The 25,716-nt window shown below is 43.7% G+C and overlaps 1 protein-coding gene across 30 annotated transcripts in view; it reads right to left on the minus strand.

Moving 5' to 3' along the window:
• Positions 1–25,716, minus strand: part of KCNMA1 (potassium calcium-activated channel subfamily M alpha 1) — a 752,676-nt gene that overhangs the window by 131,503 nt on the left and 595,457 nt on the right. For 16 of the 30 annotated variants that reach the window (XM_070470892.1, XM_070470891.1, XM_070470896.1 and 13 more), the window contains 3 exons: positions 22,595–22,681; positions 16,258–16,334; positions 5,886–6,059 (listed from right to left, as the gene is read on the minus strand). In XM_070470892.1, the coding sequence (XP_070326993.1) occupies positions 5,886–6,059; positions 16,258–16,334; positions 22,595–22,681 (338 nt within the window). The remainder of the gene's footprint in view (positions 1–5,885; positions 6,060–16,257; positions 16,335–22,594; positions 22,682–25,716) is intronic. The other 14 variants (XM_070470900.1, XM_020905771.2, XM_070470906.1 and 11 more) reach the window with 1 other exon arrangement.

A 25,716-nucleotide genomic window follows, 5' to 3' on the forward strand; every position in this document is an offset into this window, starting at 1 on the left:
AACTCCAGCCTGAGTCTAATCCAGGCTCCTGGCGCAGGTGGAGGAGGGAGGCAGAGATGGACTTGACATTTGCTCCAAGCCTGCTCTAATTCAAACCTCTGCTTGTTCATCAGGACTTTATTTCATACAGTAAAGGTCAGGATTCGGGCTCAAGGCACAGCCTTGACAAGAAAGCTCAAGTGAAAGGCGGGCTGGCCCTGGCATCTGTCGCCTGCGATAGGGGAGGAGGGGGTAGATGGCGAGCCAACTGGCCACATCTGCCCTCCACCATGGAGGTAAGAGGCAGAGTCCACTGCCTGGTGGTAGAAGCTGTCAGGGTGAGTATGGTGACAACTGGCCACTGTCCTGAAATGAAAATGCAAACATAATTTCCATGTCACCTTGCATAAGGACTTCTGCTTAGCTTACTTGTGGCACGCCAACGCCTTTTCCGGTTTGTCCTTGAAGAGCCCAGTCCCTTATTAAGGCATCACATGCCTGGGAAGCGAGGTGCCCCAGAGATGGGGATGCACACAAAGCTCCCTCTCCTCTCCTCAATCTGACTGTTTTACTTCTTGTCTCTCAGCTCTGTTTCAAAGGATTTCTTTTAAAAAGTTGGCTGTTGTGTGCCTACGGTTCCTTTCTCTTTCATCTACATGTGGTGCCTCTTCACAGCATATTTATCTTGAAGAATTCGATGGTGCTATTTTTGAGAGAGAGACAGGAGAGCACATCACGGTCCCCAAATGCAAGTCAGTTGCTTCACCTGACACTAGACCTGTGTCATAATAGAAAAAGCAGTTATTTATTATGAATAAAAACATGATTTGTATGGAGATGTCCTTAGAGATGGACAATTGAAAGGGTTCATTTCAAAGAAAACTTTGCCCAAACATGATGGCTGTCTTACAAAGTGCAAACTCTCTTACAGAGAGCTGACTACTGTAGGAAAGAATATATTGTGTCACCCTGCTGCTGAATGTGGCTACCAGAAAATAAACAGGCAGACGTGGGCTTCTGCAGTCTTGCCTTCTACCAACAAAAGTGCCCTAAGATTCCCACTGAGGTCCATTACTCATGGAATGATTAAATAGTTTCCCAGGTTCAGTTGCCTTCCTGTTTTCCCCTTCCTGTGATGAAGTGCAAATGGCCAAATCAGTGCACACGGGCCAAGCCTAAAGAGGTAGGGCAGAAGCCAAAGGTTGCTGTAGTTTTATTCGTAGCTATAAATAGACATTGGGGAGGGAGAGAGGGATAAGGGAGAAAGAGAGATTCCACCAGCAAGCGTGAATAAATGGGAGATACTGCAGACCCAGAATGAATGGGTTTTTAAAAATACAGGGCAAACCATGACTTAGATTGATTTGGGCTGAGTGTGCTTTGCCTGTCCTTTTTCATTCTATCGCTGATGGTGGTCGTGGGAAGAAAGAGCCTCTGGTTTCAAGGTCCAGAGTAAAATAAACAAAAGTTAGGGCTGGGGAGCTTGAGGAAGTCACCCAAACCTATACCTACAGAAAAGGATTGAGATAATTATGTGCTGTTGATTTTTAAAGGCAGCTTATTAAATTAAATCTCCCTGCAATAGGCATTGGTGACTGTCAGCATTGAGTGTGTCCTATTACAGACACTGTTCTAGAGCTATTTGCACCCCTGCCCTAGTATCTGATTTTATATACTTCAAAATGTCATTAGTGCAGTCGAGTGACTTTAGTTCTATTGACAACATTAATTCTCTGCCTGTACAAACCAAAGGCTACTAGGGATAAGCTGATTTTTGTTTATTATCTCACAAGACTCAAGATTACACTAAACTGATTTTGGTATTTCTCCCGTCAACCTAATCGTATTGGACTTCTCCTCTTGACCAAACCATTAGAGTTGAATGCCTCCTTGTATTATATTTACACCCCAAAAAAAGTTGTGCACCATTTAAAATTACGTACAGCAATGCACAAGTGGGTGTATGTAATTGTACAGGCTTAAACTGTTAGTAAATTGAAAGGCTAGTGTGAGTGATCATACATGTCCTTTAGCTGAATCTATTTCTGAGTGTAAGTTTGAAGATCTATATCTCTTCAAGCACATGATTAATTTGTTCATGCCAGGGTTACCAATGGTTTGCGGCCAGCACCACGTCAGGCAGACCTCAGCAGGTCTGAATCAATAGGGTCTTATGTTGTCACTGTATCATAATTTGGACTGTCCCCTTCCTATTAGACTTAACAATCAGATATCAGGCAAGGCTGAAATAACAAGAATAAATTCTAAACAGAGAAAAGACACTATTTTGCAAAATTACATGGAAGAGAAGTTTAGAACTTCAATCTATATTTATGTGTGTGTGGATACTGTCAGACATTATATATATTTTTGTTTGAGAGTACTAGAACATAGCTACTTGTGAAAAGTCTGGGGCCCATACCATCTGAGCATCTTTTAAGATAGCTGGTACTTTTGTTTAGGATCAGGCAAAGTAGAAACAGAATCAGAATGATCCAAAAATGATGCACACCAATTCTAACCCACCATATTGCATGGTTCATTCCTGCCAAAAATAGAATAGTCTTGTGATGCACCCTTACTGGACACTCCTTGTCTAACTTTTCTGACTTTGCTTGTTAGGTCTTTTGTAAAGAACTTCTCCTTCCCTGCAAATCTTTTTGTCAGCACAGTGTTCACAGACATCTCACAAGTTCAATAGAAGGAGACATCTGTGAGAAAAGTATGTGACTTACCAACACAGGGAGCGTGTAAGGGGCCACACCTCCAAGGAGAGGTCCGCGGAACAGGCAGGCCCTGCTGTTAGGAGGCAGATTTCTAAAACTGTGTGAACACTTTTAATATATCGCTGCTCCTCTGGGAACTGGCTACTCCTTTTCCCACTTCAGAAAACACATAATGGGACTTTGCGTTTCAATTTAATGTCCCTTGAAAACAGAAATGTTTCCCCTTATAAGAAAAAGAAAAAGTAAAGAGGTAGAGGAAAGGCAAAAGAGAGCGAATCAGCGAGTCTCCAAAATACACTGGCTCAACTAGGGAACTGCGACCAAAGCAAGCTCCATAATAGTATAATGACCTTTAATGACTGTCTTGGGAAACAATACAGCCCCGGCATAAAAGACAAAGGGCAAAACCCATCATGGTTCTGCTGACACTAATTCAAGATGATTTTCAGAACAACTAAAGAATGTAAGAGAAGTAATCTGATCCACCCATCTGACCTCACTTTGATGCAAGGGCCCTTCTGCTGCCATTTCTAATTGTCAAACCCTCTACGTCTCACATCTGTTCATATTTAATGAAAAGCCCACTCTCACCACTGCTTTTTGAGGCAACCAGCCCTGTTCAATGGGCACCACCCAACCCCACCACCAGCCAGGGGAGGCCGGGGATTGCTATTGGAGCTCTGCCAGCGGAATTCTGCATAGACATAGACATCCTTTAATTGGAGAAGAAGGGCTTACGTGGGCCCATGGAGGGGCTCAAATTGGAATGGATTTTTCTAACTTATTATTAATGGTCAAAGGTGAGTGGACTCACACAGGGATGGATGAAATCTGCTTTTGTTTGATGGAGTGACGACGGCAGGGAGGCTGATGAAACAGAGGAGGCGAACCACCCCCCTGAGCTGTCAGTACCAGTTACGCCTTCGACATACAGCCCAGAGCTCCACATTCACAATGGTGGGGCTGATGCTGGATGGGTAGAAAGACAACAATCTCATGCCTGGGACGTTTCTGAGTAGATGGGACAATCCCACCCTTAATTCTTCTTCCCCTGGCCTCCATCAACACTTGGATTAAATTGCAGAGCTGAGAAATCCCTCCAGTTATGGTTTTGCCTGCATAAGATGGAAATTGCACGTACTAGGCATCATGGACCTCAAGCAGGGGACATAGATTTGCTGTGACTGGTAGAGGCGGCCAGTGCCAAGACATGACCACAGGCCTGAGTTTAGAGCCTGAGTGGCTCCTTCCTTTTCTCCACTAGATCTCTGGCCAAGGTTTTAGAGCCCGGTGGTTACTTCAAAATAGAAGTTGTGCCTTAGGCAGGTAGCCAAGGGGGCTGGTGCTTACATTTGCTGCCATCAATCAAAGAGATGCGGTCAAACTGGAGTTCATTAGAGCTCACCCCTCCACCACCCCTCCTCCCCAGCTCCTGTCTCTGAACCTGGTGTCTTGCCACACATCACAGACAAACAAGTTCTTTGCATGGTTGTGACTGAGTTCACCTTGGTGGTGTCATATGAACTGGAGAGATCTGTGATGAGGAGGATGGAGTAAGGGCACATACTGTGGCATCTAAAAGATTTCAAAGGAAATTTCCCTTTGAGGATGTTAGGCCACTGTGATTGGGACAGTCCAAAATCCCTCTCACACTACATCTATTCATTGTCACTGTTAAAACAATTAATCCTGTCCCTTGGCACTGTTCTGAAGGAGCAGTGAATCACAAACCAGAGACAATGATGATTCTCTGGTCCAAAGGCCCCTAAGACTGCTCCCAGCACAAATAATGTCTCAGACCTCAACTGTGAGTTCAGATATCAGCACCAGGCTTGCCACACTCTGATGCCACACTCCTCATTAGTGAAATGAGGGCTCCCTCAGCCCAGGACACCCCATGGATCCCACCTTCAACACTAGCATGTGAGCCAGCTAACTTCTCATGGGGATAAATTCTCAAGAGCGAACTGCTCTTTTCCCACCCTGATGCCAGTATGAAGTAACTGCTGCTGGTGAAAATTTAGTTGAACCAGCTCTGGGCACTTAGAAGAAAAGATAATGGATATTATGGTTACCGACAAATACGGCGGGTGCTTTCAAGAGGAAGTAATGAACACAGAAGGAAGGATCGTCTTCTACCGTTCATGCTACCAAACAAGGTGACAGCCACCCTTGAAGGTATCCAAGTCCTCACGCAAACCATAACCTCCTCTGCCCTTAGACGAGGACCCTCAGTGAATAAGCTGGAACTTTCAGTAATATCACCTACGAACTATGTCAGTGAAACACCAGCAAAGTCCAGGCTAAAGGCGAGGAATGGGGGTGTGGTGAGGCTCAGACATGCCAACTGCCACAAGACCACAAGACTCTGTAACACCTCTGAGCTTGTGGGGAGCAAAGACTGACCCCAAGGATTGCACAATGGACACAAGGAAACCAGGGAGATTCTTGGCTTATGCTGTTTGCTGTTATTCAGAATCACGATTGCTACAAGACAGCTTAATTAAACAGGGGGCTATATTTTTGGAAAAAAGGAAGTTAATAATGGACTGATCCTCTGAATGAATCATCATTGGGAGGAAAAACTCTAGAATCTACCAGCCTGTAAGGGTTGGCAGATTCAGAATATTCTTTTTCAGAGCATTAGGAGGCAAACCAGTACTAGAGGAATGAGATACAAATTAGGGAGACATTGTAAAGAAAACAAAAACAAAAACAAAAACCCATCTGCATGGAATCCCTGTTGTATTTTGGAAAGTATCTAAACTCACTAAAAGCAGTTTTATGCCAGAGTTGGCTTGTTCTCTCTACATCGTTTTCCTACCTCCTTTCAACCCAATCCAATGCTGAATCCTTTCCCCAAAGAGTAAGGTATACATTTCCATGCATCTCTGTATCAATTCAGCATTTGATGTGCTGTCACATTAATTTCTTGAAAGGAGAGAGGAGTAATGTCACTGGATTATAATATCACAGCCTGCACACTCTTACAAGAAACGTAAGTTCACAGAACAGGGAAGGAGGCCTCCCCAGCACACATACAGTGACACGGGCAGCGAGGGCGACACGTCACCACATCCAGCGGGAGAAATACACATGGCGCCACAGGCACAACACGAGACGGGGATGAGGCCACGGACATCACAGACACGGAACTCTGCATGTTGGGGTTAAACTTACAGGCACGGAAAGTGGTGGAGCAATCACTAACAGAGACAGAAGAAAGTGGGAAGGCTCTCTCAAGGGTGTCCATGTTACCACGCACACGGCCTGACATGCACGAGCAGTCACGCTCAGAACGTCCGCAATCAAAACAACATGCTCGTCTCATTCTCTTGTAGATGGACATCTTGGCTATAACCACAGGGGTCGGATGGGAGGAGAGGAAGAGCGGTAGTTAATGGCAAAGTCACACACAGCGAGGCAGCTGGAAGGGAGCTGCAGGGATTGAACACAGGTCTTAGTTCACATTAACAGTCTTGACCCAGAAAAAATAAAATGCAGAGAGACTGTTGGTAACAGTTTGGTTGTACATCGAAAAGAGCAGAGGAAGTATCAGTGGCCTGTAGAGTCCTCCAAGGCTGCTGCGTATTAGTTTTCTCCCCTATGTAAAGCAAGTGATCACATGAAGGGCATGGCTGATGACAACAGGGTTGTTGGATAAGAAGCAGCACACGTTAGAGATGGCAAAAATGCAACCAACATTTTTTTTTCCCCTGGCACCATTAATACAGGAGGACAAAAGATACACACAGCCCATCAATTAGTTCCTTATTGGGTGCAATGAATTTTTTTTTTTTTTTGCAAGATGCAAGAATATCTAATATGTAGGCTTTCTAATTTCCATCCATTTCTGGGCATTAGGCAGAGGCCGGGACAAGCTTTCATCAAATTAGATGTGAAACGATTACATGTTAATATCGAATCTGAGGATGCCTCTGTTGAACTTCCCCAGAGTGAGTTTACATGATGCCTACAGGAATTTAAATTTACTCTTGACAGAACAAATATCCAAATCTGTCCATGTAAGAAACGCAGCTACTCAAGGCAAACGCTGCATATCTGACATTAAAAGCATTTCACAAACAAGAAATCACCAGAAGCATATGAGATGTTGGTCTGCTGGAACGCACTAAGCCACTCATGGGTGTATTTTCTGCTTACAGCTCAGAGAATTTGAAAATCCCATCTGCTTTTCTCTCCCCACCCACTGAAAATTCAGAAAGCTGTAGGGTTATTGGTTAACAGTAATTTTTTCCTATACAGAAAATACTGGCCAGCATAGGTGAGAAATTATAAAACATGAGATGAGAGAATAGATCCCACATAAAACATCTTACTGAGATCTGCATGAGGCCTTGATAGCTTGTCTTAAGCTACTATCACAGGTTCTGCACTGCCTGGGAATCCAACTTGAGTACTAACCTACAAAACTTGTTGGACCCCAGTTATAGTTCTCAAGGCCCTTCACCTCCACCCTTCAAGCCAATTTAGATTTCAGTATAATGAGAAGCTTTTGTACCTCATTTAATGGTACAGCAGGCAAACATCATGACTCATCCTTAGCACATGCCTGCCTGCTCCTCTCACAAGATGGGAGAATTCATGTTTATTCCAAGCATCACAGCCAAATAGTCAGCTGGACTGGAGAGGTGTTATTCCCTGTGCCCATACCTTTCATTTTGAAAGTCATTTTTCCCCCATTTTTTTTTTCTTAGTGGAGAAATGGTTGCAGTCTTACTTTAAAATATGGCTAGTGGTTTTGCCCTCTTTGAATGTTACCGTCACTAGGAAGAGAGGTTTAAATCTCTCCAATGGGTCAAGTCCTGTTCTAAGACCTTTATGACTTGCCATCCAGTCTATTTGTCAAGCAGGGGGAATGTTATGATTGTGAAGAACAGGCACTGGGGGAGATGAATGAGAGATCTCTTCAGCAGCAACTCCATTCCCGTGATCTTCGCTCACACTTCTAGTGACAGGTTCTGTTAGCATCCTAGCTAGTCAGTTGTTCAGGTCATCACCATGCAGCCCCAGCCCGTTCGATGCGTCATTCCTGAGCTTAGCTTTTACAAAGGAAAACGGAAAAGAAAAAAAGAAAAAATTCCACTATAGCATTTGAATCAGAAGAATTTAGAAGGCACTGTATGATTGCCCAGACACCCCAAACAGCAGTTGTTGAAGTCAAGAAAGGGAAAACAGTCTTCGGTGGAAGACATGAAAATCAAGTTATTTTAAATGCATCCAGATCTGGTGCCCAGCTCACAGACCACTTGCTTGCTTTTTCCTTCTCAGTTCTTTTACTGGAAATACTGACTTGTTATTTACACAAGGGAAATGAAGATGATTTTTTGTTTCACTGTAGATAAATTGTTTTGAAAAAAAATTTTAATCAAATGCTGTAGCAGAAGAGAAGCCCATCAAACTCTGAAATGCTATGCTTCTCATTAGCAATAGTGCCTGGTTTTCGTTTTCATACTGCCATTTTGGGTTCATACACAGTAATAGACTCTGACACATTTATAGGCAAAAAAAAGTTCTTATATGTATACCGTCTTTAAGGACAAGGGGAGGGAGAAAGGGGTGGAATAACTTTTGAAATGGTTTTGTCAGGGGTAAACCCATCATAATGGGTGATTGAAACCTCCTACTTGATAAGGGTTCAGGAGGAAACACAAACTTCAAATCAGTGCCTCTCGGGGACTGTTTGCGATTGTTACTGTTGGCTCTTCTGGAGACCATGCATTGTTCTAAAATTTCATAGTGTTAGCATGCAGGAACAGGCTGAAACTGGTAATCAAAGCAGCAAAAAGGAAAAAAAAAAAAAGTTTTGCTATAAGAAGATTAAATGTTAATTGTCAGTACTCACATTCCAAAGCAGCATATGCATAAGAAAGAAAACATGCTATTTCTTGTCATTCCTTCCCAGTCATCAGTTTTACAGTCACACCAAATCCAAAATAGAAATCTCAGGAGACAAAGAAGCACCACCACACACACACACACACACACACACACACACACACACAAATCAGCAAGAGTGGTCAATGAGAGGCTCAAAGACAAGACAGAAACAGTTAAAAATGATTGAGCCCCACACGCTGATAAACCTTTGTGAATTACAGCGTCTAGACCAAGGTGCCACCAATTAGGAGGTTGGCACTTTTGTTTTACTTCTCAAATAGTCCATTTTCACTGATCCCCCATCAGGTGTCTTCACCTATATACTTCTGGGTCCACTTTCTTAAAAGATAAGGCCCATTCTGACCTCCTTCTGGTGATTGTGATCCATCGAGCTTGAAGGATGCTATGTCCCAGCCAGGAAGAACCTTCCACTGGGCCATGTTATGAGTCACAAATAGGCTCTTTAATTAAAAATGGATGAGAATGTGTCTCTCTGGTAGTAGCCGTTCCAGGAGAAGTATATGCTCCGTGTGTAAAATTATACTTTCAAGTCGTAAAATAAAATTATATCAAAATTAAGCCATGGATCTCCAACTTTAGAAAACACTGTCCCTCAACCTCCTCAACTCTCTCTCTCCTTCCTAATCCTTCATTTTTGTTTTAGTGAATCGAGGCTGTTCAGAATTAGCTGGTGTTTTTTATTTCCATGTCACCATGATTGTTTCCTCTTTTAGAGCTGATGTAGGTTCAAAGGTTAATTTCATATATCATAGTGCCACTTAAAACTCCCAAGGTTAGGTTTCAAAGGGCAATTGTGAAAGTTTCAGTATTTATTTAGAACAGAAGTTAAGTTTCCTATCTACTCCCTGGCCACATAGAGTGCCCTCTCTCCTCTGGTGTTTGCTGATTTTCTCTTTTTATCTAGTCACCTAATGCTCTCTTTCCCAATCGCCATCCTCAGAAAAGGGAGTTTTCCACAGGATCTCAGTGGTAATGCTAAGTAGACCTGTAAGGACATCTAGTGGATTCGTATGGAAGAGCAGCCAGTTAACAGACCACCCGAACAAGCTGGGTGAAGATGCTGCGTGCCTCTAAGAATTGAACCCTGCAGTGTCATTTCAACTCAACGGCTTCTCCCAATCCACAGAAGATTTTTAAAGGAGAGCCAGGATGAAAGCCAGAGAGGTGCCAGGACATGGTCCTAGAGTGGTCAAAAGTGGCAGTTTGTGTGAACTGTGCAGTCACGGCCCAGAGAGCAGGACCGCTACGGCACCGGCTGGCTGGGTCCCTCCTTAGAGCCCTGTGATAGCTTCCTGAGACAGGGAGCAGACAAGAGTGCATCACGGAGAGTTGTCCATGATGCAGCTACATGTCATTCCATTTCAGCATTCTTGGAACTTTATGCTCAATTAACTGTCCCCATCAGCTGGCTTAACTCTGGGAATGCAGAGAAATATAAGCCCCTGGAGACTCCGTTTTCCCTTTGGCCCACATCATAAGGTTCTTGTTCTTGGACTAGTGCCACAGATTCAAAGAGGTTATGTGGTTGCCAAGAATTAGACCCTAGGTCTCACCTTTCTCCCCAAGAACTCTGTTCTAGCAGTTTTACAATTTGAGAAAAAGCTTTTATGTCCTTTCCTTCACCACAATGAAGTGCATATTCATCCAATACTTCCATTATGACTTCCTGGTGCTATTTTTAGAGGCAAAAGTATTTTCCTCATGGACATCATCAAAGCTGTTTACTCAAGTGTTGAAAACTGGAAGATTTCTCAGACATACCCTTGGACAACTTTTCTTATACATGCAAAGGTCTTGATCATGAGAAAGGAAACCTGTAGAGAAGGGGCTGCTGTAGATTAGCTTAGTTACTGCTCTTTCCTTGTGTCAAGCTGACAGTCAGTTGTCAAGTTCAGGTTCTCTGCTGGTTAGCCCTTCAGAGCCAAGCTTGGAATGGAAGAGGGAGTTGGATTCCATCCCGTTCTCACACCATCTGCCTCCTGAATCAGCAACCAAATTGTCAGCCAATTTCCAATTGTAGAATCTTAATTTCCAGGGTGGGCTGGAAGGGGCAGGAAAAGCAGTGCAGGACTAAAAGCCTCAGGTGGAGTTTTCCAACTGCTGGGAAAAAATATTTTAGGTTTCAAATGGAGCAATTTGAGGCAAGACTGGAGTGGAAGAAAAAACAAAACAAAAACCTGCTCTTCAATTCAGATTGGAACTTCATGTTTAAAATCAGGAAGGCTGAACTCTAGAACTGCTCTTCATATACTTGGCAGCAACTTAAATGTTAAGTCAAAATATCCGTGGAAGAAAAAGTCCACTGAGGGGTAAGACGGAGGCATCTGTTTGATGGAACAATGGGAATCTGAGAGCATTCTTTCAAGTCCTATAAACAGGGAGTGATGTCTTCTCTTGGTGAAATTCTCCAAATAGCTTCTGGAGGGAAGAGAAAGACCTTCCCAGGTAGTTTTCCAGGAATGGAAAGAAGGGAACAAAAAAGCTGGTTAAGGACAGCAGCAGAGAGCACACTGAACTAGTAGGGTGATCCTGCCCTTAACGCTGCACTGCGGCTGGAGAAGACAGAAGGATTTGGCACTAGCGTTGTTGCAGACTGACACCACGGTTTCCCTCCACTAGATACAGTAGGCAGCTTGGCAGGAAAGAAAGCCATCCATGTCCTCAACCCATTTTTCAAGATGTTCTGCAGAAAAAGGGAACCATGGAGTCAATTCTGGCAGAATTTTGCCCCAAACTGAAGGTCACTTTTGTTTTGTTGGTACATAGAGTGTACCATACCCTCATACGACTAGCCCAAACCAGATGACCAACTTTCTTCTTCTGCTGCAAAGGAGTAAGAGAGAACCAGGTGCAGAAACAGCTTCTCCACATTCCAGGGCTGCTGTACTGAACTGGTCTATAGGTTGGGTCTCTTGTACACGAGTAAAGATGGATGCTTGTTGCTGGTGCCATGGAAAGCAGCACTATTCTAAGGCACACAAGGAAACACTGGCCTAAAAGGTCCTCATCAATTGCCACATCTTGCTGGGAGAGATGGTCCAATTCCTTGAGTAACACAGGGCTCAAAGACTTACATTTACTCATCCAGGTGGGCTTCTACACAGCTGATTAATAAAATGGAACATACTCTCCGAACCATCCCTTTCTGCCTTAAACAAGCAAGCAGATTTTGCAAGATGTCTAGGTATACAGGAACTAGGTATGTCCTAGTGGGTATTGCTGAGGGAGAAATTTTATTTTAAAGCAAACGTATTTCACAGACTATAGAAAATAATTACCACTATGGAAATACTTGTCTCCAGTATGGCAATTTAGGTACTTACAGTCCCAAAGCTGGGTGTCCAATTAATTCTCTCTCAAGCACTTACTCGTGTAGAGAGGCATGTATGGTGTAGTAAATACATCACTCTCTCTATATCTCTATGCTTATATATAAAAATGTACATTTTTACATATAAAGTATTGGTACTTATCATATATATATATCACAACATGGGAATATATATGTAGCATATGTGTTTCCCTCAGGATAGGAATTCAAGCTTAATAGCAGAGGAGACCAAGTATAATTTATCAAAGGCAAGCATGACAATGACCCCCAATTGATGAGGCATCTAGAGCTAGTGGTAATTACCTCAGCCGACTCAGTGTCCCCTCAAGGTCCCTGAGACAAGGCCTTCAAGAGAAACACTGTTGTCAAGGTCTTATTTTCAAGTGGAAAAATAAGACAATGCCAGAAGCTGGCAAGAGGTTGGCAGGGAGGGGGGGCGTGGGGGGCAATGGAGGGGGTGGGAGGTGGATGAACAGAGAGGGGTTCCCCGCTCGCAGGGTTCTTTAGCTCCAGGCTACTCTGCAGACAGAGTTGGGGCATGATGTCACTGCTACATGCAACATGAATACCAAAAGAAAAAAGAAACTGCAACTGCACAGAAAATAAAAGAAGTATCTCTTCTAGAGAAAGACAGGGGGAACTGGACTCTGGGCTGCTGGGAACCCATTTTACTCACAATATATCACTACCAGTGTGCAGTTAAAATAGAGTAGGGGCCGTATTCCAAGGCAGCAAAGAGAAAAAAAATAAATCAAAAATACGTCAATGATTAGAAGTTAAAGAAAATTCCTTCAAAACACAGCAATTTAGAACATGATTTGTCCCCAAGGAGTCCACCTTTTGGCAAACTTTTAGAAGCTGGGGGAGAAAAAAGGAAATCATTAGACTGGATTTGTTACACAGAAAAAGAAAATGAGTAAATAGCAGATTCTGAGAACTTGCTCCTTGGCCAGACAGCTGAATTTGACTCTCTTCCTGGATGAAGAACTATGGAAAAATGGGAAAGAATGCAAAAGTTAAACTATACTACCACAAAATTTCCAGAAACAGAGGGTCCACACTCAGTATTTCTCCAGGTAGTATGACACAAGACGTTTAAGACTGAATGAAGGTGAATAGGGATGTTGGCATGGGGTGGGGAGATTTAGAAAGGGAAAAGCGAGGTTGGGAGAGGAGGGTTAGGAAACCATAAAATCCAGTGATGTCATCAGCTCTGCCCTCCCAGAGACATATCATTCCAGGATGAATTATTAATACCTGGCCTGCCAGGTTTGGACAATGGAGCATGGGGCTGCTGCCCTCTCCAACTGAGGGTTACAGGCAATGTGTGTTCAAAGGCAGGAAACCACCCCAACTTGCATGCATTATCAAAACTTCTAGCTCCTTCTAACAGAAGTTTCTTTGCAACCCAAATCTATCTTCCCCAATTTCCTAACCTGCCCAGCATGCCCAGGGAAGTTCATGTTTAATCATTTATTTTATTCTCACCACCCTGCACACATATGCATCTGTATCCCACCCACTGTAACACAGGCTGCTCTGGCCTTTTAATGAGGAAGAATGGTATGTGGACAGTTCTGATCGTCATCAAGCATCAGCCTCACAGCTGAAGGCCTCCAGGAGGCCCAAAAGGGGAGAAGGGTACAGAGGGAGGGAGCGAGGCCCTATCTCACTGCTTGGCTCTGCAGGGACAGTCCTTTTGTAGCAGTCTTGGCCACCCTGAAGGATGGGAGATAGTTCGATTCACTAGCTGAACCAACGTTAAAGGTAATGAGAGTAGAATTATTTCAAACAATTACGTCCCTCTCTCTCCAGGATGAAGCTAAAGTCAGCTGCCGCTTGCTTGCCTGGAATCAAGGTGGAAAAATATCCTAGAGTCCAAACTCTCATCTCCAGGGACTTAAAAACCTGTCTGCTGGGTTCCACATCAGTGCCCAGTGAGGAACATGTCAGCATCCGAGCAGGAGTCAGAGACGCTCGCTCATTCCCTGCCATTTCCATTCTAGCCTCCCTAGAGCCTGTTCTCTGTCTAGTCACCAGGGAGATTCTTAAAACAAGAATTGATGATATCATTAACTTGCTTAAACTCTTGTATTGGCTGTATTTGTTATAGGACTAAAACCCAAGTTTCTTCCCACGGCCCCTGCCTGACCTCATCTCCTACCAACCTCTCCCCGACCCCACCAGCCTCACTGGCCTTTCTGCCTTTGCTCAAACACCACCAACTTATCCCTGCCTCTGCCCATGCTGTTTACCTGGACTGGATCTCAGCTTCAGCATCATCTCCCAAGGAAGGCCTTCCAGACCTTTCCAGCTAAAGCAGCATCCATACAAGATCCCTCACACCCTCAGGCAGTCTCCTCTCTCTTCAGAGCACCTGTCTCTCTCTGAAGGTATTTAATTATTTCTATGCTCACTGCTTATCTCCATTCACTAGAGTGAAGGCTCCAGGAGGGCAGGGACTGTCTTGTTCACTGCTCCCTCCCTGGCACCAAGAATAGTGCCTTGCACAAAGAAGGCACTCAAACACATGTGAATGACCAACCGACAAGTGAAAGGAGCCTTGCCATTTCACTGATACCCTACAGGGCCAGGTTCAGTGGCAAGTACCTGGTCAAGGGTTATTGGCATTAATGCTCTCCTGCATTCCCCAAACCCCTCCACTATAAGGGTTTTCTGACAAGGGTTCATCCTATTGTTCCTCTCTCATGTACTTCTGCCTTGGGATGCTGTGTTCCTTCTGATGGAAGTGATCCAGGCGATGCCTGGTCAGCTGAGCTGTGTTTCTGTGTTTCCAACCAACCGAGCTGAGCTGAGTGGGCACACCGCTCAGTGAGAAGGGCCTTTTGAATTATGGAGTGTGGCGGACTGGATGAGAAGTGAGTTTGCTCTGTGTCTTTGCAGGATTTTAGATGCTCTTCCTGGCAGGCTGCCGGAATTAGAGAATTCTTAGGCCCCCAAGAAGTTAGAGGTATGGATATTCAGCAAGGTGAGGTGTCAGAGATGGGTGAAGGAGACCCATGTGTTAGGTCAGTGGACTGAAGCTGCCCCAAGCTTGGGAACCAGCCCTAGAATATTTCTGAAGAAACGTCTCCAGACTAAGAGTGCTTCCCATGAGCATTTGCCACAAGATTGACACAAGCCCATGTGCGTGCTTGTGAAAAAGTATTTTGTGGGGTGATCTTTTATAATTGGGTTCTTACTCTTCAGATCCAAGATCACTCACCCTGCCCTTCTCTCTTACAAAAAAGACTAGGGCATAACATCAAGAGAGGTCTTCAGGTGAGCCTGAGCCCCTGTCTGTTGGATCTGTGTGATCTCATCAATCTCATCTTCCCACTAAACTTGGAGCCTCACTTTCCACTTTCTGTAAAATGGGATTAATAATACCTGCTGCCAACTATGCAGGGTTATGCTGAAGATCAAAGATAATAATGATCATAAAGAGCTCAAGAGCTCTGGAAATATTAAAATGACCACAGGAAGGAAGGAATCACTATTGCTGTTTTCTCCAGGGTTGTGAACAACTTCTATTAGACAATGCAATATAATGACTGCAAGCTTCACTTGAAGTCCTAGTGCTTTAGGTCAAGAGTTCACCATCCACCATTCCTGATTTACCATATCCTCCTCAAGAAGTCCTACTGGCTGCTTTGTAAGGAGTTTGAGATGAGATAGGCCAGCAGCCTATATACATCCCAAAGAGTATGGTGTTTGAGATTTGGTCACCAGGCAATGGCATATAAAGTCCATTGGTGATGACCAAGTTCTTCCCTTGGGCCAGTCTGAGGGTATCACAACTAAAAACTCTGACCTCTGGTAACCAATCCAGCAAGGATCCCAAGTGGGAAGAGAATCAGTTCCCAAATCCTCAGACTCAGTTTCCCTTCAACCCTAGCAACAGCCACCTTTACACTTGAGAGCCCCTAGTCCACTGAAAATCACCATGCAAAAACATCCCCTCCTCCAGGGCCTCGGCTGCTCTCCATCTCAAACATAGATCACATTTACTGTGTTTGATGGACACAGCTACCTAGGCATCCCTTTAGAGTCAAGAAGTGGGGATTAGGCATGAGGTTCACACCAAGGTGTTGATGGTGGCGATTTTCCATCCTCTGCTCTGATCAAGTGAGGACAAGTATTTATTTCATGTCTCCTTAAACTGTGGGGTGAAACATAAACATATTCAAGAACCCTCTTGATGTTTAGTGTTTCTTTAAAAAGAAAAGGAGAAGGGAAATGAATTGGGGGAAAAGAGGAAGGAGAGAGGGAGGGAAGGGGGAAAGAAACACTACTTACGCCGTTTGCAGCCGCATTTTTTTATCCTTTTGGGATCCGTGATGTCATCATGACAGGCCTTGCAGTAAAAAAATGCCCTGGAGAGAGAGAATGGAAAAACTGACACGTTTCATAATCCACCCAAGTGAAATGAGGACCACATTTCCTCCACCATGGTGCCAAATTAATGAAACACGCCAGCACTAATTTCCTTTAATCTTCTGAAAGGTTTAGACATTCATAGACGGAAATGTTTGTTGCAAGACCATTTACTTCAAACACAGGATTCTGCAATTTGAGTTAGTGCTTCTTTTCATAAACTTTTATTTGAAAAGGAGCTGGGAGAGGGTTTGCTGACATGACACACCACGTCTGCCCTCCCCTCTTTCATTTTGGAGAACAGTCCTCAATGCCACTCATCAGAACACGTGGGCAACCAGCTCTGGGCCCTCAGTGGGAGGTTAAATACATCCCTGACATCCTCATGGTCTGATCAAATAGGTATTAAAAAGGCACAAGGATGGCATTCCTGAGTGAAATAAAAATATCAGCCTTGTCACTTTGAAAGCACGTTCTCTTGTCAGCCAAGGTAAGCAAGGTAGAAGAAGAAGGGAAAGTCATGGGGGTCCTCTGTCAAATTCCTTCTGGGAATTCGCAGCCCATACTTACTCCCAAACAGGCTGGACCCTCTCCCACGCTCTCCGGACCTGAGAATACTGCATCAGTGAAGGTTTTCTTCTTACTAAGGAGCATAGTTCATTTGACCCAGGGATGGGTTGGGCAGAGAGTGTTATAGGGTTGGGGTAGAGAACTAAACCTGGGTAGAAAGGAGGAGACCCACAGGCAGCAATCAACAAGAAAATCCCCTCATGTGCCTCAAGCGTCAATACGTGATTACAAGGTGCATTGGCTGTATTGGAGATACTCTGGATGAGACAAAGCAAGGCCACTGGAGCACTGTTTAAAATGTACAGGGCCTGGAAGAACAGCACTGGGAGCCTGCACCCTTTCAGTACTGGGGAGGGGGTGGGTACTGTGATAGTGATGAAATTTACCGGAACAACCTTCTGAATAAGCAGACCAACAAAATTTCTGGCTCACCACCTTCATCACTCCCAACATACAATTGAATGCCAAGGATAAACATGGCCTTTCCTTGACCTAGGCTATAAAGAAACAAACACATTTCTTGACCATGCTATTCTCGGTTCCTTTTTGTTTCTCATAGGACTTCATTTATGGATGGCACTGGCTGGAAACCAACTTTAAGACTTTGGGATCTGGAAGAGATTGTGTAGATCTTGCAGCCAAAGTCCCTGGGACTCAGTGTCCTCATCTGTAAATCGAGGAGGTTGTCATGATCTGCGCAAAGTCATCCTGTCTAGACCTTAGCCGACTCCAGGACTTCTAGAGTCAAGCCCAGAGCTCTTTCCACCTTAGCAGCTCAGCCACTGCTTAAAATGCCAGTTCTCAACCATCTTGCAAAAAAAAAAAAAAAGGTAGCGGATTGCTTGCCTGAGTGACAGTGTGGCTAAGAACCCAATCAGTGATGACTTGCCTTGAAAGGGGAAGGACAGGAAAGGAGGAAGCAATTTTTCTTTCATTTCCCTTGGACATTTTCTCCCCCATTTGATGTTTCTACACATAATAATAATTGTAACAAAAATGCATTTACAGAGCACAGATGATAGCTCAGGAGCTGTTTTAAACATGCTATAAGCATTAACACATTTAACATATTTGATTCTCAAACAATCCTTTGAAAGAGATATGATTATTATCTCTGAATTACAGATAAGGAAACTGAAGTACACAGAAGTTAAGTGGCCTGCCCAAGGTCACAAAGAGAAGAGTAGCAGAGCCAGGATTCAAATTCACAGTCTAGTGCCAGAGCCCAAGGTCTTAACACATTCTCCACTAAAGAGATGGTGAGACAATGATGGGTGTGAATAGATGACTAAAAAGGTAAAGTATGATTATTTCATGAATTAAAGCTGGATTCTGAAAATGAAATATGCAAAGGGCCAGACATGTAAACTTGATGAGTGAAATGGGGGTGGGGTGGAGGGGCCTGTGGTGACCTGGAGACGTACCCCGCCCCCCCTCAGCCGAAGAGTGCAGAGTATCTAAGCTCCAGCTGATTCTTGCTAAGAGGCACTTCTCTGCACTTCCCCACCCATCTCTGCCTCCCATGCTCACCTGGCAAAGCCCTGCCCCTCTGTACAGCTGTACCCAAGCAGCTGAGCCTTGCTGGGGAGAGGAACACACCTCTGTGCCAACTGATTTCACTTTAAATCCATGGTTGGGCATGCCAGGGACCTTTTCACACTTCTCAGGATCCCCCACCTCGTACCTCCTCCTCCCATGTCAACTCTCTCTCCTCTCCTCACCACTCCCTCTCCTCCTCACCCCACCCCTTCTCCAGTTGGTGACCTTGCCCCGTCTATCATCAAGACCAGATCTGCATCCTGCAAAGCTGGCCTTTAGGGTCTCCTTGTCCTCAGGTTTCCTGTTGCGTTTGGCCAATGGGAGGGGCCGGCAGGAGACTGGAGGGTGAAAAGTGGTAGGAAATGGCAGTGATGAGATTCCTTTACTGAAGGACCCACCTCCCGCCAAGCAGTGTTTCCTACACCACCTTTCTCACCATGTTCTGACAGCCCTCCTTTGAGTCTGCAGATCCAGAGCTGAGAGTGGCTCCTGTCTGTTGTGAGCTCCGGGGTGCTTTGTCATCCCTTGCTAGTTTTCCTTAACTCTGTGCCCATAGCTTTATGTGGTCCCCTCATAAAACTCTCCTTCCTTTTCCCATTTAAGCATGTCATTTGTTTCTGGCCAGGACCCTCACTGTTATAGCAGCCATCCAAATGCACATCTCCAGCCCTCACTTTTTCCCAGAATGCCAGAATCTTAGGTCCCACTGGCTGTATGACATCTCCATGTGTATGTTTAGTGCGTATTGCCCACTTATCCTAGTCCAGATAGAATTATTAATTTCCTGCCACCCTGATCTTGCTCCTTTCCCAGTTTACCCTATCTTGGTAAGATGGAGCCATCATCCCCCCCAGGAGTGTAAGTTCCAGATCTAGGCTCCATTCTTGATTCCTCTTTTTCCTCTCACTTCTTATATCCTTATATCATCAGAGGGTCTTACAGACTCTGTAAAATGTATTCTGAATTGGTCTCACTTCTCTCCACCTCTACTCACCAATGGAGCCAAAATTATCCTTTCCCACCTAAACTATGCAGCAGCCCCCAAGTTCATGGGCCTCCTCTCCCCCACCCCCACTACGTCCCATTCTCTACCATGCAGATGGAAACACCTTTTAATACATCGTCTCCAGCTTAAGACCATCCATGATTCCATGTAATAACACAGCCTCTGTATAAAGTCCTATGGAATTCAGCCCCCACTGTTCCCTCTAGCCTCATCTCAACCACTTTCTCCCCCTCGGTTCCCTAAACACAACAAAATTGTTACCACCATGTCTCCTCTTCCCTTCTGATCCCTGTTCAATGGATTCTTTTTCATCACCTCCGCTCCAATATCTCTCCCTCAGAGCAGCCATCACTTACCGGCAATCTAAATCAGTGACAGTTACATTAATTCTTTGCATCATGAACAAACAAAAGTGCAATTCTCTCCTCCCTAGAATGTGAGCCCATGAAAGCAGTGTCTCCTTCCCACTGTTCACCACTGCTTCCCTGGCACCTAGTACAGAGTGTTCTCAAAAGCGAGTGACCTGCAGATGTTTGATGAATGAAGGAGTAAGATAATGCTTGGAGGGTTTCAACCCTCTTTCATAAAGCACTACATCAGAAAGTTTCTCTGAGCTACAATCCATTAACTTTTTCCCAACACTTTTTTGCAACGGAAGGTGCAAACTCAACACTAGATCATCATAATCTACTTTTCCATTTTACAAAATTTGTTTAGTTCCCTGCAAACCTCCAATGTCCTTTCTGTGGTTTTCAGTCCCCTAACTGACAGCATTTGCTCTTGACACATCACACACCACGGAAAATTACAGGCTGGTGTCGAGGCTGATTGTGTCAGCATGTATTTGTGAACACCATAAAGCACTGAGATGAGACATATTGTACTCCCTAACACAGGAGGTAATTTGTTTTTTGGACTGCCTGGTATTTGTGACATTCATTAGTGAGAGATGCAATAGGAAATAGAATTACCCAAATAGGAGCTTCATGTTATACTTGCTATCTGGGAGGTATTTGTGATCAATGGTGCGCTGTGCTCACAGCCCCCTATGCACAGTGCTGGGCACTGCTTCCAGCTGTTGTGTCTTGTGTCTGGTCAAGGGATCAACCTTCTCTCCCAGAAGACCCGGAGGGGCTTCAGTCCCAGTTAGCCTCGCTTTCCTCTTGCAGGTGACCCCAGTTTGGGGGGTACTTCTGGAAAAGGTGAGGCTCTATGAACTGGATAAGGAGCTTTTGCTCTTTCACCTGAATAAGGACAATCCTTTCCCAATTTGCAGAAGTAAATTTAAGTCATTAGATACCTCAGTTTCAGGATTTTTTTTCTTTAGCTTCTACACCCCATTTTTTTTCCTGAGTTTTTTTTTTTTTTTTTTTTTGGCTGTACCACAGGTATGTGGGCTCTTAGTTCCCCAACCTGGGATTGAACCCATGCCCCCTGCATTGGGAGCATGGAGTCTTAATCACTGGATCACCAGAGAAGTCCCCCTAAAAGCTTTTATAACTAGCAGGGCTAGTTTTTAAGAGAGGATGAAGAGGAATAAAACAAGTGTCAGCTGTCAAATCTCACAGGTCTGTGCTCAGCATGGCAGGTTCACCTCTCGGCAAATAAGAATGTAAGCTCTGGAATGGGACTTGCTGGTTTTAAACCCTGGCCTTATAACCCAGTAGCCCTGTGGCTTTGGGTGAGTTAATTAATTAATCTGTGCCTCAGTTTCCTCACATGTAAATGTCAGTAGCAACGCTCCCTGTCTCACAGTCTGTTGAGAGGATTAAATGAGTTCATCGGTGTCTGCTATCTGGAACTTGGAACACAGCTGGCACACATGGAACTCTGCAAACGAATTTGCTAGTGTTTCTAACTGTGGTCAAAAATTTCCTTAGAAAAGGAAAGACCAATTCCACTTGGGCTCTGCTACTTGCTTATATGCTGCCTGGCCTTGTACAAATCATTTGTCTCAATTTCACAGATGAGGAAACTGAAGCCTGGAGAATTTCAGAAGACCAACCTCACCAGGTTATTTTGAGGACTAGAAACAAGGACTGTAGAATACCCAGCACCAGCCTGACTTTGAATAGGAGGTCACTGGATGAAGACAATGTTCTTATGCTCAGTCGCTAAGTCGTTTCTGACTCTTTGTGACCCTATGGACTGTAGATCACCAGGCTCCTCTGTCCATGGGACTCTTTTAGGCAAGAATACTGCAGTGGGTTGCCATTTCCTCCTCCAAGAGATTTTCCCAATCCAGGGATCAAACCTGTGTCTGCTGCATTGGCAGGCAGATTCTTTGCCACTGAGCCCCTAGGAAGCCTAGTGAAGACAATAGGCTTAATATAAAAATGACACACCTGAACAATTCATCGTTTATTTAAGATATTTTATGTAACATTGTCCTTGAGCTGGGTGACCTTTCTGACCATCTGAGTCACATTTTTCTTTTAGTAAATTTTTTCTAGTTACAGGCTAAAATCAAATACAACAATACTCCATGGTATTCTGCAGAAAGTCCTATGATTTCCTGGGCTGTTTAAACAGGTTTGAGAATATGAACAAAAGTATCGTGAAACACTGAGGCCAATGAAATCCTGGATTGTACCTACAGAGGCTTAAGATTAAACCTGACAAAGTCAGCCACTCATCCAGAAAGGCCACCAATAGAAATAGAGCCAGTTTGGCATTTCATCTGAAATTAATCCAAACTTTTTTGAGATTCCATTTGACACTTAAAGTAGAAAATGGAGACTTCTCAAGCAAATTTGCCTGGATAATGTTAAGAGCACTAGATGAGGGGCTATTATCCTATGTTGTCCTGGGTCATCAGGAATTAGGATGATCTTGAACAATCGCTTAATCTCCCTGAGACTCACTTTCTTCACTTGGAAAATGCAAGACCAGATATCTAGGGTCTCCCAGGTCTAAAATGTCATTATTCTAACTCAAAGGTATGGAACTCATTGTGTGATGAGGAGTCCATGAAAGCATGTCAAAGCACAATCTCTTTTTCCTAAGGTTCAGAACCATTTGATGGAAACAGACATGTTAAGCACTTCTGGGGTTAGGGTCCAGTAGACACTGAAAGCAAATCTCAGTGCATGGAGATAGGTACAGCTGAGCCAAAAACAAAGGCAAGTGAAAATAAACTCTTACCTTTTAACTTCTTTGGCATCACTTGCGATGAAAAATCCTAAAGTACCTTCTTGGATCTTAAGATGGTTTCCAGGATTAATTAATATACTGCTCAGTGAAACAAAAACAAACAAAAAGACATAGTTATGAGGTCATGATCTGAAGAAAACTTTAAAGACTACACCATATTGTTAACTTTATAGGGGGCCCACTAGTCTAATGCTTTCCCCAAAGATTTTGTCTAGAGCCTGATCTTCACGGCCCTACACATTTAATTGGATGATGCCATCATAAAGTTCTGCTGCCAGGTTCCCAGGCTGGCACACTCCAGTTGCAGATATCAAAGCAAATCCAGATTTTAGGGCTGAGTTTGTACAATGGGATTGCCATGGGCTTCTGGTTTGAGGCAAAGTTCCTAATCATGTATTGTTTTGGAAATTACTGTTGATGGTCAGTGTTGAGTGTTATTGGTCTAACAGAGCTATGACTACACTGATTTTCCATTAGATCAGGGTATTAATGGGACCCCTATATGCATACAGAAACATACATGTATACACACCACACATTACTACAGGGAATGGTACGGGATGCCTGTAACCAACGTAGAAGCAAACAGCATATCTGCATAACGTTGATACGGATGTGGAAGTGGATTCCATTGCAGCCTAGGTAGAAAGAATTGCATCTACCCTGACAATGAGAAAAAAAAAAAAAAAATGCCAGCAATTGGAAATACTTAGTGATTCCAGTCTGCTGTTTACAAAAATGTATGGGAGTGTTTGAATAACGTATGTGTCTAGTATATCCTGATTGGGGCCAACTTGTAATTAGAAAAAACAAATGAAAATTATCCCTAAAAAAAACTTCCCCCATGGGGGAAGTATAAACCTAAATATACACTGTCCTATTTCAAAGTTGTATAAATAGATTAGCTGACCAAGCTGTGTTTGGACTGACAGAGAGATAAATGTATCCTAATCTAATAAATGGATGAAACAAACAAACTTAACTGTCTTCAGATCAAAAGCAGAATACAGACTATTTTACATAGAGACAGAGATGAGGCTTTGAGCTTAAGGGACACAGAATTGAGGCATTGTAAATACAGCACTAGATGCCACAGAGTTATTTTTTGATCTGAAAAGTTGGTGTCTATGGTAATAGATGTCTAGAATCAGGCTAAAGGAACTCCTCAACTGTCTAAAACAATTAAAACGGACGATGGCATTTAAGACGTCATCTTTTACTGCTGGTAAAACCATTCCAAAGTGCCGTGGCCAGCACAGTAATGCATCTGTAGCAAGACAGGAAGGACCCAGGTGAACTTTTGTTCTCTTTGGAGAACACAGAGCAGATCATTATTGCAAAATGTTGGCGGTCACAGAAGCATCGATTATTACCAATAACAAGACCTGACAGGAGGAAACCGATTCTGTGAGATCACTGTGATTAACACTAAACGATAGCAAGTGTCTATGAAGATTTGAGTGTTCTGCCCTAGAACCACAGGCAACAGTGAGATTCCTCACCAGTCAGGAAGCAGCAGGTCACACGAAAGCACAGTTTGCAAGGGGCAGGAGCTCCATACAGGCACCTCCTGAACACACCCTTCAGCCACTCTTCACCTTGGTTTAGCAGCCCTCTGACTTTTCACCATTATAGAGGAAGAGGGTCAGAACTTATCACAGTTTCAATGCGTCCCTATTTCAAAGTCAATTAAATGGGATGTTTTAGAAAAGCAGAAGGCTGGATTTCGCACACTTTCTTATCCTCATGACTGTGCTGTATGGCAGTTCTCCCGTGCCCTAGTTCTGCAATAAGAAATTGGGTCCAAATTCCAACCCCACCATTCAGTTACTGTCTGACTTTGGGCAAGTTACTAATCCTCCCTAGAATTCAACTTCCTCACATACAAGATGAAGATAAGCATAGTCTGTGTTACTTTTTTCAAAGGATTAAGGGAGATGATGCATAGAAAGCTAATGTATATTAGTTTTTTTTTATTGCAAAAAAGCCAAAAGTGTATTTCATTTTTAATGAAATCATCACTTTAGCTGGCCCCATAGAATGGAACATAGAACTTCATGCCAAAATACCTTGCCCATAATTATATAAAGTTATTATAGGGAGAAGAACTGTACACTCCAGAATAATATACAGGAATATACATGAAAATTCTGAGTCCTTCTGGAGTTTAAAGGAACTAATTCCTTGAAGTTGAATAAGCCTACATTTTGATGTGTATTCATATAAGGATGTAAAAGAAGCTTCTGAGTGAAAAAGAAATCCTATCGTAGTTTTAACAATGCAATTCAAAAGGGGAAATTTGACACTCATCAATGTCTAGGTGACATGTAGGAGCAAAACAAGCCTCACACAAAACCCTGTTTCTTTTTTTTTTTTTGCATCATATGCTTCATTAATTGCACTCCAGTGATCAAGCCCATTGTGTCACGGTTCCTATCAATGGAAAGTTTCTTTTCATTTCCTTTGTTCTTTAGCAACAGTGAATAAGAATTGGCGTACAGTGAGGATTTGGGACTGTCATTCTGGAGACAGCAGGTTGAGATAATTTATTACAGCCTTCAAGCTTGCTTTCGTCAAGTCAGTGTGGCGGAGAGGAAAGATTTTGGGCACTGATGTAAGGCACATTGGTGTTCAAATCTCAGTTTCAATGCCTGTGTTGGTTAAGGGAACAGGTGTGTGTGTCGGACAGCCAAGCTCAGGTCCTGGCCTTGGGCATGGACCTGCTGATAAACCTCACTCTCCTCATCTGTAAAATGGGGGCAATAATCGCTAGCTTACAGTGTCCCAAGAGAATTAAAGTACATAACATACATACTATGTGCTGAGGGGTCACAAAGCAGGTCCTTAATACATGGTCACTGTTATTAGTAAGCAAGGTAGTGACAACTAAACAAGAGCTAGACAATTTCTCAGAGCATCACTGCTCTCCGTTTGATCTTTGGTGCTAATGAAATACCTAGGAGGCATCTTACTGGTACTGGAAGACCTCTGTACTGACCGAGATATCCAAAGTATTTTTATGCCCATGCCATACCTGGAGATGGGCTCATCTGGACTGGCTTTTGGCTGCACAGTGGACTATCCCCCTGTTCTTTAAATCTTATGACTGATTG

This window comes from Odocoileus virginianus, chromosome 7 (assembly GCF_023699985.2).
Source record: "Odocoileus virginianus isolate 20LAN1187 ecotype Illinois chromosome 7, Ovbor_1.2, whole genome shotgun sequence".
In the NCBI taxonomy this organism is placed as follows: Eukaryota; Metazoa; Chordata; class Mammalia; order Artiodactyla; family Cervidae; genus Odocoileus; species Odocoileus virginianus.